This window comes from Emys orbicularis, chromosome 6, assembly GCF_028017835.1.
Source record: "Emys orbicularis isolate rEmyOrb1 chromosome 6, rEmyOrb1.hap1, whole genome shotgun sequence".
NCBI classification, from domain to species: domain Eukaryota; kingdom Metazoa; phylum Chordata; order Testudines; family Emydidae; genus Emys; species Emys orbicularis.
The window spans coordinates 91,205,668-91,221,412 of record NC_088688.1 but is presented as its reverse complement, the minus strand read 5'-3'; the positions used below and the strand labels follow the sequence as shown (position 1 = coordinate 91,221,412).

Genomic DNA, 15,745 nt, shown 5'->3' with positions numbered 1-15,745 from the left:
AACAAACAAAGCATCTGTTATAAGCAGAGGGTCACTGCTAAATAAGAAGCAAATATTGCACAGATTTAAAAAAATCATAAAGGGTCAGATTGGCTGTTGGCCCTATTGCAGGTTTTTGTGGGGAGGTGAGGCGCCTTCCTTCTGTTCTGCATCTTGTCCAATGAACAAGTACAATTGTAGTTCAGAATCTGCTCTCTAGGACCCAGTGGTGAACATTGCCTCAAAGGGAGCAGATGAGAGACATAGCCATAAGTCACACTTGCCCATCTGTACCAGACTACTGAGCTGACCAGCTGTGGAAAGGGGAGTAGTGTGCACCATCCTAAACCTTCCCTTGGGGTGGGGCAGAACCACCCAGCCACCTGTTCATTATTAATTATTATTATTATTTAGTATTTGTGTTACAGTAGTGGCTAGTGGTCCCAGCTGAGATTGGGGACCCATTAAGCACAGTTCAACACGTAGTAAGAGACAGTTCCTGCCCCAGGACAGTGGCAAAATGCTAGTCCAAAGGAAATGTTTATTTTTCACTCTGCACAGATGCCATTGAGGTGCATCTGCACATTCTACATGCTGTTGGCAGAACTTCACAGGGCAACTATGAGCAATAAGTTAACCATTTTCAAATTGAAGCCTGAAGGCAAAAAGAAGGTATTGTCAAAAGAATGGCCATGTGCCAGGTGGGATCAATGTTTGAGCGGCCCAGCCCCATCTGAATCAGAATGGCAAGGAAAGGATGGCAGGGACTCTTGTTTCCTGGAGATTAGTGACCATACTTTAGGGTTCATTTCTGAATGGGGGTAATTATATTTTAATAAAATTTTTATGTGGGAATAGTGCCACATTATTTGTCTACATTGGATTATTCACCTGTACCTTTTAAGAACTATCAGAGAGGGACACAGTATCTTTCTGTGCCAAAAGTTTGAATTCCCCTCACTGTATAACACTCTGCCCACCTTTTCCACTGTTACTCTCCAGCAGTGGATGATTTTTTACATCAGTTGTCTTGCAGGTTGGCCACATGTAGGAGCTCACATTGGATGCAGCCTCCACTCCAGCAATACTACAAAGTCACGCTAGTTTCAATGAGCAGCTCCTTGTGCAGAATTCTATCTCCATCTCCACTTGTGTTTCTGCCACCAATGCTTGAATTTTATTCCTTCTGTTTCTTCTATCGCAGGTCATCTGAGAACCATGGGGTCTGTGGGGGCAAGGAGTGTAGGCTTTGGTGCTAGCGTGACAGTGGCTGTGGTGATAGTATTTCATTAGATCTTCTATTACATGGCATTTTAGTGGACAGAGTTTCTTGCAAGGATGTTTCAGAATTGGACCATGAGCTTCTGTGAGTGGACCAGTATGATACTCTTGTCTGGTGATGGGGTGGGTTCTGATTTCAGCCCAAATGAGGTGATGGTCAATCAAGGATGGGGCATGTTCTAATTGTTATTTATTAGGCCTGGTCTACATTACAGGGCTGGTCGACATAAGCAGCCTTGTGTCAACCTAGCTGTGGAAATGTCTTCACTTAAATTTGGCTCCCAGCAACGGAAGTGCCTCTCTACGCCGATTTAGTAACACCTGTAATAAGGTTGACCAAGTGTCAGTGTAGACACTGTGTTGCTTATGTCAACTGTTACTGGCTTTCAGGAGCCATCCCACAATGCCCCACACTGACAAAACAAATGATACAAGTGCTCTTGGTGAGGACATGCACAACCAACACAAGAAGCCAAGTGTGCACACACACAAGTGATTTAATAATGGCGGTGGCTGTCTGACAACGTAAGTTAGGTCGACATAATTCTGTAGTGTAGGCATGGCCTTAGGCCTGACAATTTGGCGTAAGAATAACATGCTCATTTGAAGGCAGTATGCAGAGAGAAATGAGGTGACTGGATCTTATCACTGGGCAGGTTACCCCACAGAGGACCCTATTTCTCCCAGGAAGTCAAAACAGTAAGGATCTGATTCTGCTCCCTTTGACTTCTATGGCAAAACTCCCATCGACTTTATGGAACACCTGGTGCATTAGCCTAGGAACAAAGCCACATTTCATCCCAAGAGGAAAAGAGGGTGACAGTTGTGTTCAAGAAACAAACGTTTGACTCTGATAATCTGGCTAATTGACTGTTTCTAGTGCCGTATTCGTGTGTAACAGAATGTAGCTCTTCTGAGTAATAGGGGACTGCAGACTTATACTGTGTAGAATATATAAAACTTTCTCTTATTAGTGTCTTGTTTACTTTTGCAGTCAACATGCTCCTGTTCTAATATAAATACCCCAATAAAGAAAATGTTAAAAAGAAAATAACTTTTTTTTTGGCTAATGCCTTACCTGTATCTGTCTACCCAGCCAATTAAATACATCAAATCCTGCTTTAGTTCTCAGAGTAACAAGTCCAAGAATAAACTGCATTCCAATTCCCCAAAATACTGGTCTCCAGGCAACCTAGCCATACAGAAAAATGAAAATACAGAAATCACTTGATATGAAAAGAAATATGTTAGTTTAACATACATATAATTAATGATGATTTAGCTACATTGTAGTGTATTGGGGTTGCCAAAATGGAGCATAAGGAGGTTTCATCTCTTTGGGTTACCACAGCTGCCCTCCTCTTTACTATGGAGTGATGGACTAATGCCAAATCTCTCAATGTGATGCCCCCTTTTGATCCAAGTTAGAACTGCTCAGATAAAGATGGAGCATTGCATGCTGAGCCCTGAAGAGCACAAACCATGAACAATAATAAGAAAAGAACAAGAGACATATCCCTCCCTGTATATAGTACAGAGGTGAAATAATTGTTATGTGAATGCAACAGACAACAAAAATGTTAACACATGATTCTTCTTTCATCATAGCAGTGAATATATCACTAGATGCTAATATAACATCACGATGTTGCTCATATAAATGGATAAAGCATTGGGCTGAGAAATAGGAGACTACTATTGTCTCACTATGTGATCTTGGTAAGTCATTGCACTTGACTATGCCAGTTTCCCCATTTGTAAAATAGGGAGAATGATGCTTTCTCAACTTTGTAAAGTGCTTGAACATCTATGACTAAAAAGGGCTTAGGAGAACCTGTGGGCTCTAGGCTGCTGATGCTTCTGCATAGGAAGTTTAGGCTGGGTTTTTGTTAGAGGAGCCCCTGAAGCTAGATACTGCAGGAAGTACCACCCAGCAGAGCTTGAGTGGCTGCCCCTGCAGCCCACTGATAAACTAGGAAGCCAACAAAGGGAGCTGTCTGAGCAACAATGCTTGCTTGCTCATGCTCTAGGCCTTGCCTTGCTGTGGACCCTAGACTCTGACTTCTGACCCTGGTTCATCCCTGACTGCTACTTGCCTGCTGCCTCTAACTAGGTGCCTAATTCTGACTTCCTGGTATCCTGACCCAGATTGATGCTCACTTTGCTACTTCCTTCCTGCCTGCAAGTGTTCCTGAGCCTAACTTTGTGGTATCCTGACCTGGCTTGCCCCTGACCCTACTACTTGTCTTCTGACTGGACTGGTGACTGGTGTACACAGGCTGCCCACGGCCTGGCCCTGACAGGGCTACATGAGTGTTAAATGTTATGATTACAATAATATACAAGCATTCATTATTAGGTTATTCCAGGGGTGGCCAACCTGAGCCTGAGAAGGAGCCAGAATTTACCAATGTACACTGCCAAAGAGCCACAGTAATACATCAGCAGCCCCCCATCAGCTCCCACCGCTGCTCCCAGCACCTCCCACCCACCGGCAGCCCTGCCAATCAGAGCCTCCCCTTCCCTCCCGATCAGCTGTTTTGTGGTGTGTAGGAGGCTGGGGGTGGGGAGGGGAGGGAGGAGTGAGGGCACAGCAGGCTCAGGGGAGGGGGCGGGAATGAGTGGAGTGGGGGCAGGGCCTGTGGCAGAGCCAGGGGTTGAGCAGTGAGCACCCCCGGCACATTGGAAAGTTGGCGCCTGTAGCTCCAGCCCCGGAGTCGGTGCCTATACAAGGAGCCACATATTAACTTCTGAAGAGCTGCATGTGGCTCTGGAGCCACAGGTTGGCCACCCCTGGGTTATTCCATCTGGAAATGTGAATGGATGACTATAACCCTATACTTCAGGCTTTCTGCTCTGTTATCACAGTTTGTATATTGTAAATCTGATCAATTTACAAGGACTGAAGTAAGGTACAGCCTTGCTGATTTGCTCCCACTTTAATAAAATAGGCCAATTAGATGTAATGAAGACCCATGGGAGAACACCAGATCTGGCACTTATTAATTCTCACTTCAGTTGCTGGTAGTAATGCTTTGCAAAGGATTATGGGGTAAAAGCCAAACAGTCATTACTAAGGAAGGGGCTGTCAGGAAGACAGAGTGACAAAATAAGCATCCTCTGGAGTTCTATGTGTTGCACTTTCCCTTGGCTATGAAAAGCTTCAGCATAGATATAGAAGTGTTCCAGGAGGCTTTGTGCAATCTAATGAACCAGACAGTGGATTAACATATGACTCAGATGAAAAACACTAGTGCTATGCATAAAAACAGCAAGTAAAAATTGAACAGGGATTTGTGGCAATAAAAGCACAACCTTTACAAAAATCTCTCCAGTGCAGAGTACTGAAGCGGCTATCACAGTTCCTTGGAAAACAAAAGATAAGTAAACCAACAGGCATATGTAGAAAATATAGTGAAGGGGTAAATAGAGTGAATTAGAGCAGAAGCCTTGCACCTCTGAGGGCCTTTGAATTAATACTTTGCACCCTACATGCTTCCTCCCCTTTTCCATGGAGTTATACCGTACCTAATGCTATGATAGGCCTGGTCATTGCTACTAGGAAAAACAACATCTCTAAAGTACAGATTCATTTTGTACTCAGTCCTTAAATAGGCAAAACTCCCATTGTGGCAAATCCTGAAATTAATAGGAGTTTCATCTGATTAAGGATACAACATAAGATGAATAAGGACTGTAGGATCTGGCTCATGGTTTTTTAAAGTTTTAGGAGATACTGAAGTGTACTTCATTCCATTTTTCCATTGATGCTCCCCTTCTCCCTTTTACTGGATACTACTAAAACAGATTCCTGCTGATACCCTTCTAGCAAATGTGTCTTCATTGTCAATAGGATTATTTGAACATATGTAGAAAGGGACTTAGACCATTGAAGCCTGAGTGCCAGCCAAACAACAAAGATAATTTTCACTAATTGACCCTGAGCTATTAAATGTAACATGTACTGTGGTTTTTACATGAAGTCAGAGTGAAATGGTTTCTTTTCTTACTATAGAGAAATGGTGGAAATGTTCTGTATAGACTTGTATTTTAATTTTACAGAGCATAGAAAATATTATAGTCAGAGTCTAAATCTAGAGAATCCTGGATTTTCTATTGCTCTTATTGGGCACAATTTTGCAACTCCCACTCGCATTTTCTTATTCAAATTGAGTAGTGTTGTATGTAAGCAGTTCCACGGACTTCACAAAATAAACATTGATTTCAGTGGAACTCTTAACATGAAGTACCACTCAGTGTTAGTACGGGTTTCAGAGTCAGGCCCATTGTGACTGCTGTTTATCAGAACAATGATTAAGATTTTTGTAAGTGTACAAGTATTTGACCAAATGCATCCATGCATATGACCATATAGGTATCTCTCAATATTACATTAAAAATAAAGTTGCAAAGTCCAGCACTCAAGTTAGGAAATGCCAGAATTCACTGTGCAGTACAGTAAATATAGTAACTACAGTTAGGTTTTTAGAAAATTTATATCATTACGCGTAAATTGCAGTTGGCTGGGTGGAACTGTTCAGTCCCAGTGAGTACATTCTTGAGACTTAGTCAAAATGAAGGAAAAGATCAAGAGTTAGCCAAATACTTACTTTGGTTGGGTATTTGGAAAAGATCAACATCAAGAGAACATACATCACAAGCCCACCAAAGGAGATGAGCTGATTGGTTCCCTGTTTGGCAGTGTCAAAGATGAGCCAGCAAATGATAGCTGCAATTAGAGCTATCCACACCACCCTATCAAAAGGGAAACAAATATAATATCATACACAATATCTTGATAAAAAGAAGAGATATCAATTACTCCAATTTCTATATTATTTTAATTTTTTTAGATCAATACTGCTACATCAAAGACCACCCACCCCAGCCTCTGAGCACCGGTGGCAAATTCTTAAAAATACATCTCTACATAAATAGGCAATTAGCCAGAGACAACATTACCCCAGCAGCAATATGAATATAATACAAATCTGTCAATCACATAGGGTGACCAGATAGTAAGTGTGAAAAATCAGGATGTGGGGGGTGGGTAATAGTTGCCTGTATAAGACAAAGCCACTAATATCAGGACGGTCCTGATAATATTGGGATGTCTGGTCACCCTACAATCAAACCACCACCAGAATCCTTCTCCAATCACTGCCAAAATAGAGGAAAAATATTTTTGCTTTTTTGCACAACTGTTGTTTCCATTTTAAATACTTTGTTGAACTTTCAGATATTTTTGGACTAGCTCTGTCTTATCTCAGACACAGCTATTCATATTATTTATTACTATCTTAGGTACCTATTTTGGGCCCTTCACAATCTTCAGTGTAGGTATCCTAAAAGCCCTGTGAGAGACGGAAGTGCTAATATCCCCAGTTTATAGATGGGAATTGAAGCACACAGTGCCTAAGGCCCAGATCCTCAAAGGTATTTAGGTTCCTAATGTCCACTGAAATTAATAAAAATTAGGAGCCTGAATAACTTTGAGGATCTGGGTCTAAGTGGCTTCTCCAAATTATACAGGAAGTCTGTGAGAGAGCAGGAAGCTGGACCTGGGTCTCTTAAGATCCAGGCTAGCACCCTAGACATTAGACCACTCTTTCTCTCTCTATAATTGTTTCCCAGGAAAAAATAATATGTCTGCCCAATAATAACATGCCAAAAGCTTCACATAAATGAATAAATGTGTGGCACAAACCAATCAAAATTAAGAAAAGTCTGTATTGCAGGTCTTACAATAGGGCAATGATGTGATGGGAATATTTGAACAAGCAACTCTAAAATTTTTCCCATTATCCTGTGTCAAGTCCCAGGTATCAGAAGTACATGTGCCTGCAGAGGGGGGAGGGATTGCGGAATCTGTTCGTTAGCCCATTTTAACAACAATATCTTCTCATACATATAACCAAAGAAGGAAGCAACAAACAAGTTGCACTTGGCTGGATATTTGTATAGTTTGTCATGAAAAAATGTGCAGGGATGGAGTCTCAGTTACTAGATTATCAATATACTGTGTTGATTTACATTTTATATGGCCCGCACTACTGTATTATTTGAACACCTCACAAACATTCGTAAAACCTGTCTGTGGTAAGGCAGTACTGTTATCCCCATTGTACCAGTGGGGAACTGAAGCATGCAGACCAAATGACTTGTCAATAGTCAAGCTGAAAGTCCCACATCAGCACGGAATTGAACCTAGGTTTGTCAGGTCCAAGCTAGTACCCTAACCACTAGACTAGCCTTCTTCTGTGTTATTAATCAACATGCTTATTATGCTAGTACCCAAGATGGTCCCTGCCCTGAAGCACTTACAATCTAAACAGACGAGACACAGGGTGGGGGAAGGGGTAGAATGCACAAGCAGAGTGAACTATGTGATGGCAGAAAATGGCATGTTAGTGCCACATTTTAAATTAATTTTTGGGGTGGGTTTGCTTAGGAGGGGATCAGAAAGGGAAGGGGGGTTAGGGGGACAGGGAAGGGGAGAAGATGGTAAGAGGGGCAGGTGTGGAGTGAACCTGAGGTAAAGAAACAGGGTGGGAGGTGGGTTGGAGCAACAGCCAGTTAGCATAGGGCAGAGAAAGTCCAGTTAAAACTATAGAACATTCTCTGAATGTCCAGAGGTCCTGGCTTTGGCTGCTTCTGTCCCTGCTGGCTAGAGTGTCTGATTGGCTCCTCTCTGCAGTTTTCTACCACATGCACCATCTGCATCCTACTGCCCCCAGAGTGTGTGTGTGGGTCTCCCCTGCACAGTTCTGGGTCCAGGATAGTGCTGGGCAGAGGGGGTGTTCCCAGCTTGTTCCCATTTTGCCCCCTCCCTCCCAGTGAACATGCCTCTACTCGGACTACTTCTGTTCTTACTGCTCGGAGACAATATAATGTTCAACTTTTATAATTGGATTGAGTGGTGTGTGTGTGAAGACCACAGGATGGATACACTGGTGTCAGTCAGGATTAACTCCAGTGAAGTACTGGATTTATATCAGTATAGATGAAAGAAGAATCAGGCCCTTTATGAGCACATATGTATGGGGGCATTCTCCCCAGAGAAACACTTGAAAATCCCCGCTATTAAGTGCAAACAGATCCCTCCCAAAGACAAAAAAAAAGAAAAAAAAAATTGCTCTTCAGAAATATTCTTGAGCCCTAGAATAACTGAGAAAGGGTGTGAACTGCATCAGAGGCAGGAATTTTGGCCAATTTCCTTTCCCTTTTGTGTCAGGATTTTAACAGGATGGGAACCTTTAAGATTCCCCTCCGGCACATCACTCTAATGTGGTATTCCTTTTGCTGCCAGGTAGGGGCCAGGAGGAGTTGATCCTAAGTGCTCCAAATAACCAACCGCTTTGTTAATAACATGTTATTTTGCACAGTAGACATGTTTGTCTCCTGAGGAGTAAAATTATGCTCAGATACCACAGTGATGGGGCCATACAAGTACCTAGACAGATTAGATATAGATATAATACATTTCAGGCTTCAACAATTTGTTCATCTTAGATATGTATAAAGCCCTGAGAATTATGCTTTATAATGGGGAACCTGACACAACTTGAGTGCTAAGTAATGGTTTGAATACCAGTGATCTAATATTGGAGAAAGATTCATTCAGGGTGCTTATTAACTTGCATTTACATTCACTTCCCAGTGAAAACAGTAAAATGGTTTTTAAAAAATGGTCCCAGTGAAGTCATAAAATTTATAAACAGCTAAAAGGCTAAATTAACTTAATGATATTATGTCCCTTTGCATAAGTAAGAAGCCAGTTTCATTTACCATTTTAGCCAAAACCACTGTTGTTTCAGAAACCTTTCACAAGGGGAAAAGAACTCAGCAATTTTGTCTTCATATCTGGCTATTAAAAAATCCCAGCAGATGAAGAAGATGGCTAGAACAGTGAGTACAAAAAGCGCCAGGGCTCTTTGAAAATTCAGGACACACGCTGCGATGACTATCATCAGGTAAGCTGTCAAGGAAACAAGCATATGTATGTCAGTTACATCTGTCCTGTAAAAAAAGCAAACAAGCAAAACACACAACAGATGGCTATTTACTTACTTGAGCTTTAATTAGGAAATAGGAAAGTAAAGCCCTGATTCAGGAAAGCACTTGAACATGTACTTAAGTTCCACTTGATTTCAATGAGACTTAAGGATGAGCTTGAAGCTAAGCATGTGCTTAAGTGCTGTCCTGAAGGATAGCTTTCTGATTCCTGGCTTAAATGTGGACAGTGCCATTACATACAACATATTCAGTCACTATCAAACCCCATCACTGGGAAGTGGGGAGAGAAAGAGGTTCTGGTGTGTGGCCAAAGCAAAGTCCATTTTTAAGGTAGCAGCAAGGTAATAATAATAAACCAAACTCATAAACAGCACTATTCATCCTTAAATCTCAAAGCAGTTTACAAAGGAGGTAAGCACCACTAGTAGTGTTACATATGGTAGTATGTAAAAACAAAACCAGTAAATGTTCATTCAGATTACAGGCCTGGTGCCAGAAGTATGGGGTGATGTGATGCAAATAGTTGTCAAAAGTAGACACAGAATTTGGATAATGCCCTGTAGTTGGGTTAAGGGAGTTTTGAAGGCTGAGAGCCAGTAAGAGGGCAGGAAGTATTTCTAGGAGAGAGAGAGAGAGAGAGAGAGAGAGAGAGAGAGAGAGAGAGAAAACTAGGCTTTGCTGAAGTAAGAGGCAACAGTAGATACCAAAGCTACTACATTGATGTGTGCACTATAAACATTTCAGGGATAAATAGTTATGAGGAAGGGGAGAGCAATGCAGTTAAATAAGAATGGTTGGAACCTATAGCTAGCAGATGGGATAGGAGGAGAGATGAGATGAGACCTGGCTCATGAACATGGGGCAGGGATGAGGAATGGATAAGTAAAGAAACCAGCAGAGAAGACTCTAATAACAACTGATTTAAGGTGTACATTAAACAATAATCCCCAGATTAAACAAGAAATAATTCTGCTCCTGTATTCAAGTAATCCAAATAAAAATTGGCTTTTAGGGGCTTCCATGATGTATTTCTGGCTGAATAAAGCCTACCATATATTAGAAGAAGGCAGTTTCTTTGATCACTGGGGCAAAGTGAAACATCCTACGGAGCAGCATGTGTTCTGTGCACAAATGGAGTGATTTAAAAATAATGGTGCCTATTCCATCTTCCACGATATGCATGAAAGTGGAAAATATTAGTGGAAATAAGGAGAAGCATTCAGGGATTTACCTCTGTAAAGAGTTTAGGTCGGAGGACCCAAAAGGAAGCTCATAAAAGGACAGAATGGAACAACCCAGTTTACTGCACAATCAGGAGAGGGACAAACAGGACCATTTGAATGAGTTCTCTATGTATGCTGGAATGCCGAGGCTTTGTGGCATGACCTTTCCATAATGAAACACTTTGGCGTGGGCACTGAATGGCTCAGGTAGGAGAATGTTAATAGGACAAGGAGCCTTACACTTCTAGAACACTGATTTGAATCCAGTCTAAGTTGGTACTAACTAAAAGTCATTAGTATCTGATTGCTGTTTAGTGGTGTATAGTATAGGAATTTGTAGTCTCAAGCAAGCTCCTAGAAGATATAATTTAAGATAACTGACCCCACTGTCTCAGCAGAGAAGCTGATCACTGAATGGACATGATAACTGAACTACCCTTTTCATCCCTAAATGTAGTCTGTCCAGGTCAGAGATGAAGCATATTGGTGGCACAGCATTGGGAAGCTTCCACTATTATTGCTCTTGCTGTACTTGTCTGCTGAATAAACGGAGAATTTCAGTCTGAAACCATAATCCAGGACTAGAATTCACTTTAATCTCCTATATCTTCTCAAAAACATTCAGAAAGATTTGATGGACTCTTATCTGTAGAAATGTCTGATAGTTTTCCAGTATGTTATATCAATTAAATTCCACTTCACACTATTTAATTCAAACATTGAAAGCAAAACATGCATAGCCTGAAATCAAAGTAAAACTGAAAGAGGGTACAGTTATTTCCTATGGTTTTAAAAAATAAAGTACCTGCTATTAAAATTCCATATATCACATATCGAATTCTGGTTTTGTATTTCTTGCAAAAGTCACAGACTTCCTCATATTTCCTTTCCAGATACCTAGAAGTACACACAAGCAACCAAAGCAAACAGAACAAAGAAATAAATTCCACCAAAGCAGAAAGAAGAGTAATTCATATAGGAACATTGCATTAGATCTATCAAAGCTCCTGGACTGCCAGAGAGTTAATTTTGCATTCCAAAGTGCAAAATAAAACTCCTTTGACAGTCTTGGCTATCTTTTGGGAACTATTTTAGTATTAGTTGTTTGACTTTGGACTAGTAGAATGAAAATGGATTTGGGAGACCCTTAAAGGGCCAAAATTTTGAAAGATTAAGATGTGGGTCTGTCCACACAAAATGCACATGTAAATGCACAACTGTACTGTGTCTGCAATTACTGTAACTGTGTGGAAATTAGATAACAGAATTAACATAAACTAGTTAGGCTCTTAACTAGTCATTAGTGTACTCGTTACCAGATTTGTGTGCACATCTGCAATAATCATGAGCTTAATTGCAAAGGTGTAGTTTTTTTGTGCATGCCAAGGTCCATGCACAAAATCACTGTAGTAACTCTGGATCTCTTGAAAATATAGCCCATCATTACAGGCACTCAACATTTATCAAACTTTTGATTATATGGAAGCTAAAATTATCTAGTGTGTCCAAATACTGTGAGTGTATCTTAGCATCTGCCCTCCCCAGGTGTTAAGTGACCCATTTTTAGTTCTTTTTTCATATCTGTAGTGAATGCCATAGGATTTTACCATGGTGCACTAAGATGTAAGGGAAGAACAGTGTAAGGGAATGAATTCACCCCAGATTTTCATGAATATGATATATGGTGGTACAAAGTGTGTGTCTAGACCAGTGGTGCAGCTCTGTGTGTGTTATGTGGGCCACCACAGAATATATATACTACCTATATGGCCCTGAGGATGTCATGGGGCCGCAGATGCGTGCTGATTGGTCTGCAAGCAGCCCGTGGGCTGCGGGTTGAGAATCGCTGAGCTAGACAATCACCTAAGCTTTGTGTAAGCTTGGAAAGAATTCACAGCTACAGATATGACTCTCTAAGTCAGTTCCTGACAACCATTAGACTAGAAAAGCAAAGATATATTTAAGGATAATAATTATCCAAACTGTATTCACATGGTAAACAGATGCAGCTGGAGTCAAATATGCAGTGAAATTTAGCATGAGCTTTCTCCTTATGCTGTGGTAAATAATGATTAATTTAAAAGAAACAGGAAATGGCACATGCCACTGTAATGTGATTCATTTTTATTTAGTTCAGATTAGCACTCAAACAACAGATTAGGAACAAGTTTGCTCACCAGGTCAAACAGTAACAGGTCTTTGATAAATGTTTTTTGCTTCTGACATGTCAGTTTTATTACTGGAATTTCTATTGCCATACAAATTATAGCTATTATTTGATAGGACGTTAAGTTACCCACTAAGCCTCTGCAAAGAGATTAGGTAAAGGAAAAGGAAAGAAAGCTGAAGGGAAAGACGCATATATAAGACAGAACAGCCTTATCAATTTTAATTGTTGGTGAATGAATTAAAGATTATTAGCGATTACCTGCTATGGTGTATTCTTACAGTGATATAGTAATCGACAGATTTATTTTACAACTTAGTAATAGATAGTTAAGATAGGGTATGGTCATGAAAGGATACAGTCAACCTGTGGAACTCTTTGCCAGATGATGTTGTGAAGGCCAAGACTATAAGCGGGTTCAAAAAAGAACTAGATAAATTCATGGAGGATAGGTCCATCAATGGCTAGTAGCCAGGTTGGGCAGGGATGGTGTCCCTAGCTTCTGTTTGCCAAAAGCTGAGAATGGGCGACAGGGGATGGATCACTTGATGATTGCCTGTTCTGTTCATTCCCTCTGGGGCACCTGGCATTAGCCACTGTCAGAAGACAGGATACTGGGCTAGATGGACCATTGGTCTGACCCAGTATGGCCGTTCTTATGCTTCTTCGTTTATTGTATAGTGGAACACAATCTGCTCTGTTACAGTATATTCTCAAGATATTTTGTATAATTCTACAAATTATCCTTATTGTTGATTCTAACTCAGAGATCATAAAATTGAATTGTATTTTCTTACAATCTCTTTTGCCCCTACATCATTTGCTTAATGGGTTAGGTTTGATTACTTATTTATTTAAGTGCCTATCATGTTAGCATCCAGGCTCCTTAAAACAATTGAATATTGAATAAACACACAGATAATAAATGGGTAATTTTACTCTGAGATGTTCTTCCTTTGGAAGAATAGCATCTTGGGGTTCTAGTTCATTATCTCTCAAAGAACTGAAAGCCGATCTGGTTGTATGGGTGTAATGTGTAAAGTGTAAAAAAGCCAAAATGACTGAGAAATAAAAAATGTAACAGTAATAGACCATGAATCCCACTGATGCCTGAACCTGGTGATATTCTGAACAAAAAGAGCTCTCAATCATGCTAGTAGCTGTTTCCATTGCTTCACATTGACACTCAGAGTGATAATCTTAGAATCCCCTTATATAAATGATTCCTTATCAAGTCTGCTCACTTCATAAGTACAGATGTCATTTTCTGAATGCTATTCCTGTAAACTTTACCTTAAAAGATAAGCATGTGCTTAAATACTTTACTTATTTGGAACAGGTAGTAGATCTATTGAATAAGAATGGTCATTTTAAAAAAGGCACTTTTAGAACATAGAGTTCGTTAAAATTAAGGTTATCAGTAGTGCAGTGGGGCAGCTGCCCCACTCCTGGAGAACAGGGGTTAAAACAGCCAAGCTAGGCTGATTGGAATAGCAGCCACAGCTGTGGCCAGCTCGACAATTAGGGCCCACCTGGCCCTTCTAAGAGGGCTGGGGCCCAGGAGCGGGGGGAGTCTCACTCTAGCCCTGCTGGGAGCAAGGTACCTGAAGTGGAGCAGTGCTGGGGAAGGGCAAGGGGAGCTGGGGAGCTCCAGCCAGGTAAACCCCCAGGCTGCAGGCCTTGATGAAGGCCTATGAAAAGGTACTGGGGCTGCAGAGGGGCAGCCTGGGGATAGGCAAAGGCAGCAGGTCCTAACCCCTTACCAGTGATGAGTGGCCTTTACAGACTGCAATTTTCCCCAGTGAGAGGGGCTAGATGACGACTGGCAGTAGCCACTGAGGCAAGGTGGGTTTAGAGGGTTGGGGGTTCCCCTGAGAGGGAAGACCCAGAGCGTGGTGGGGTACTGCTGGGGCAGAACCTCGAGGTAAAGGGCACCAGGGTCTGAGAGGGACAGGGGGCCAGCGGCAGGCGAGACACCGGTCTGCAGAGGGCATTCCATAAGCTGGAGAGCTAATTCCCAGGATGACCATCAGGAGGCACCGTGCCGGTGAGTCATCGCTTTGCTACAAGTAGCTATACAAATCACTATTCTTACTTGCAAAAGCAGCAAAGAGTCCTGTGGCACCTTATAGACTAACAGACGTAACAGACTAATCGTCTGTTAGTCTATAAGGTGCCACAGGACTCTTTGCTGCTTTTACAGATCCAGACTAACACGGCTACCCCTTTGATACTATTCTTACTTGCATTCATCTCCTAGAAGATGCACCTCAATACTGTCCTGCTGGTATATAATCCATAAAATGCCTAACTGATGGAGTATACATTATACTGTCTATGCAATCATAGAATCATATAACTGCTTGATTGTTTGAAAAGTGTGAATTGGGAGTGCTTTGTTCCAGGTGGGGCGCAAGTGGTGTTCTCGTCCATCCTCCCTGTGGAGGGAAAAGGCCTGGGTAGAGACCGTCAAATCGTGGAAGTCAACGAATGGCTACGCAGGTGGTGTCGGAGAGAAGGCTTTGGATTCTTTGACAATGGGATGGTGTCCCAAGAAGGAGGAGTGCTAGGCAGAGACGGGCTCCACCTAACAAAGAGAGGGAAGAGCCTCTTCGCAAGCAGGCTGGCTAACCTACTGAGGAGGGCTTTAAACTAGGTTCACCAGGGAGACCAAAGCCCTGAGGTAAGTGGGGAAGTGGGATACCGGGAGGAAGCACGAGCAGGAGAGCGCAAGAGGGGAGGACTCCTGCCTCATATTGAGAAAGCAGGATGATCAGTGAGTTATCTTAAGTGCCTATAAACAAATGCAAGAAGCCTGGGAAACAAGCAGGGGGAACTGGAAGTCCTGTTACAGTCAAGGAATTATGATCTGATTGGAATAACAGAGACTTAGTGGGATAACTCACATGACTGGAGTACTGTCATGGATGGATATAAACTGTTCAGGAAGAACAGGCAGGGCAGAAAAGGTGGGGGAGTTGCATTGTATGTAAGAGAGCAGTATGATTGCTCAGAGCTCCGGTATGAAACCGCAGAAAAACCTCTGGATTAAGTTTAGAAATGTGAGCAACAAGGGTGA

At 41.7% G+C, this 15,745-nt stretch overlaps 1 protein-coding gene across 1 annotated transcript in view; it reads right to left on the bottom strand.

Annotated features, from left to right (window-relative positions):
* Positions 1-15,745, bottom strand: part of SLC28A3 (solute carrier family 28 member 3) — a 63,976-nt gene that overhangs the window by 24,445 nt on the left and 23,786 nt on the right. Inside the window, exons 4-7 of the mRNA XM_065406533.1 lie at positions 11,305-11,396; positions 9,049-9,238; positions 5,871-6,015; positions 2,339-2,452 (exon numbers count right to left, since the gene is read on the bottom strand). Of these exons, the coding sequence (XP_065262605.1) occupies positions 2,339-2,452; positions 5,871-6,015; positions 9,049-9,238; positions 11,305-11,396 (541 nt within the window). The remainder of the gene's footprint in view (positions 1-2,338; positions 2,453-5,870; positions 6,016-9,048; positions 9,239-11,304; positions 11,397-15,745) is intronic.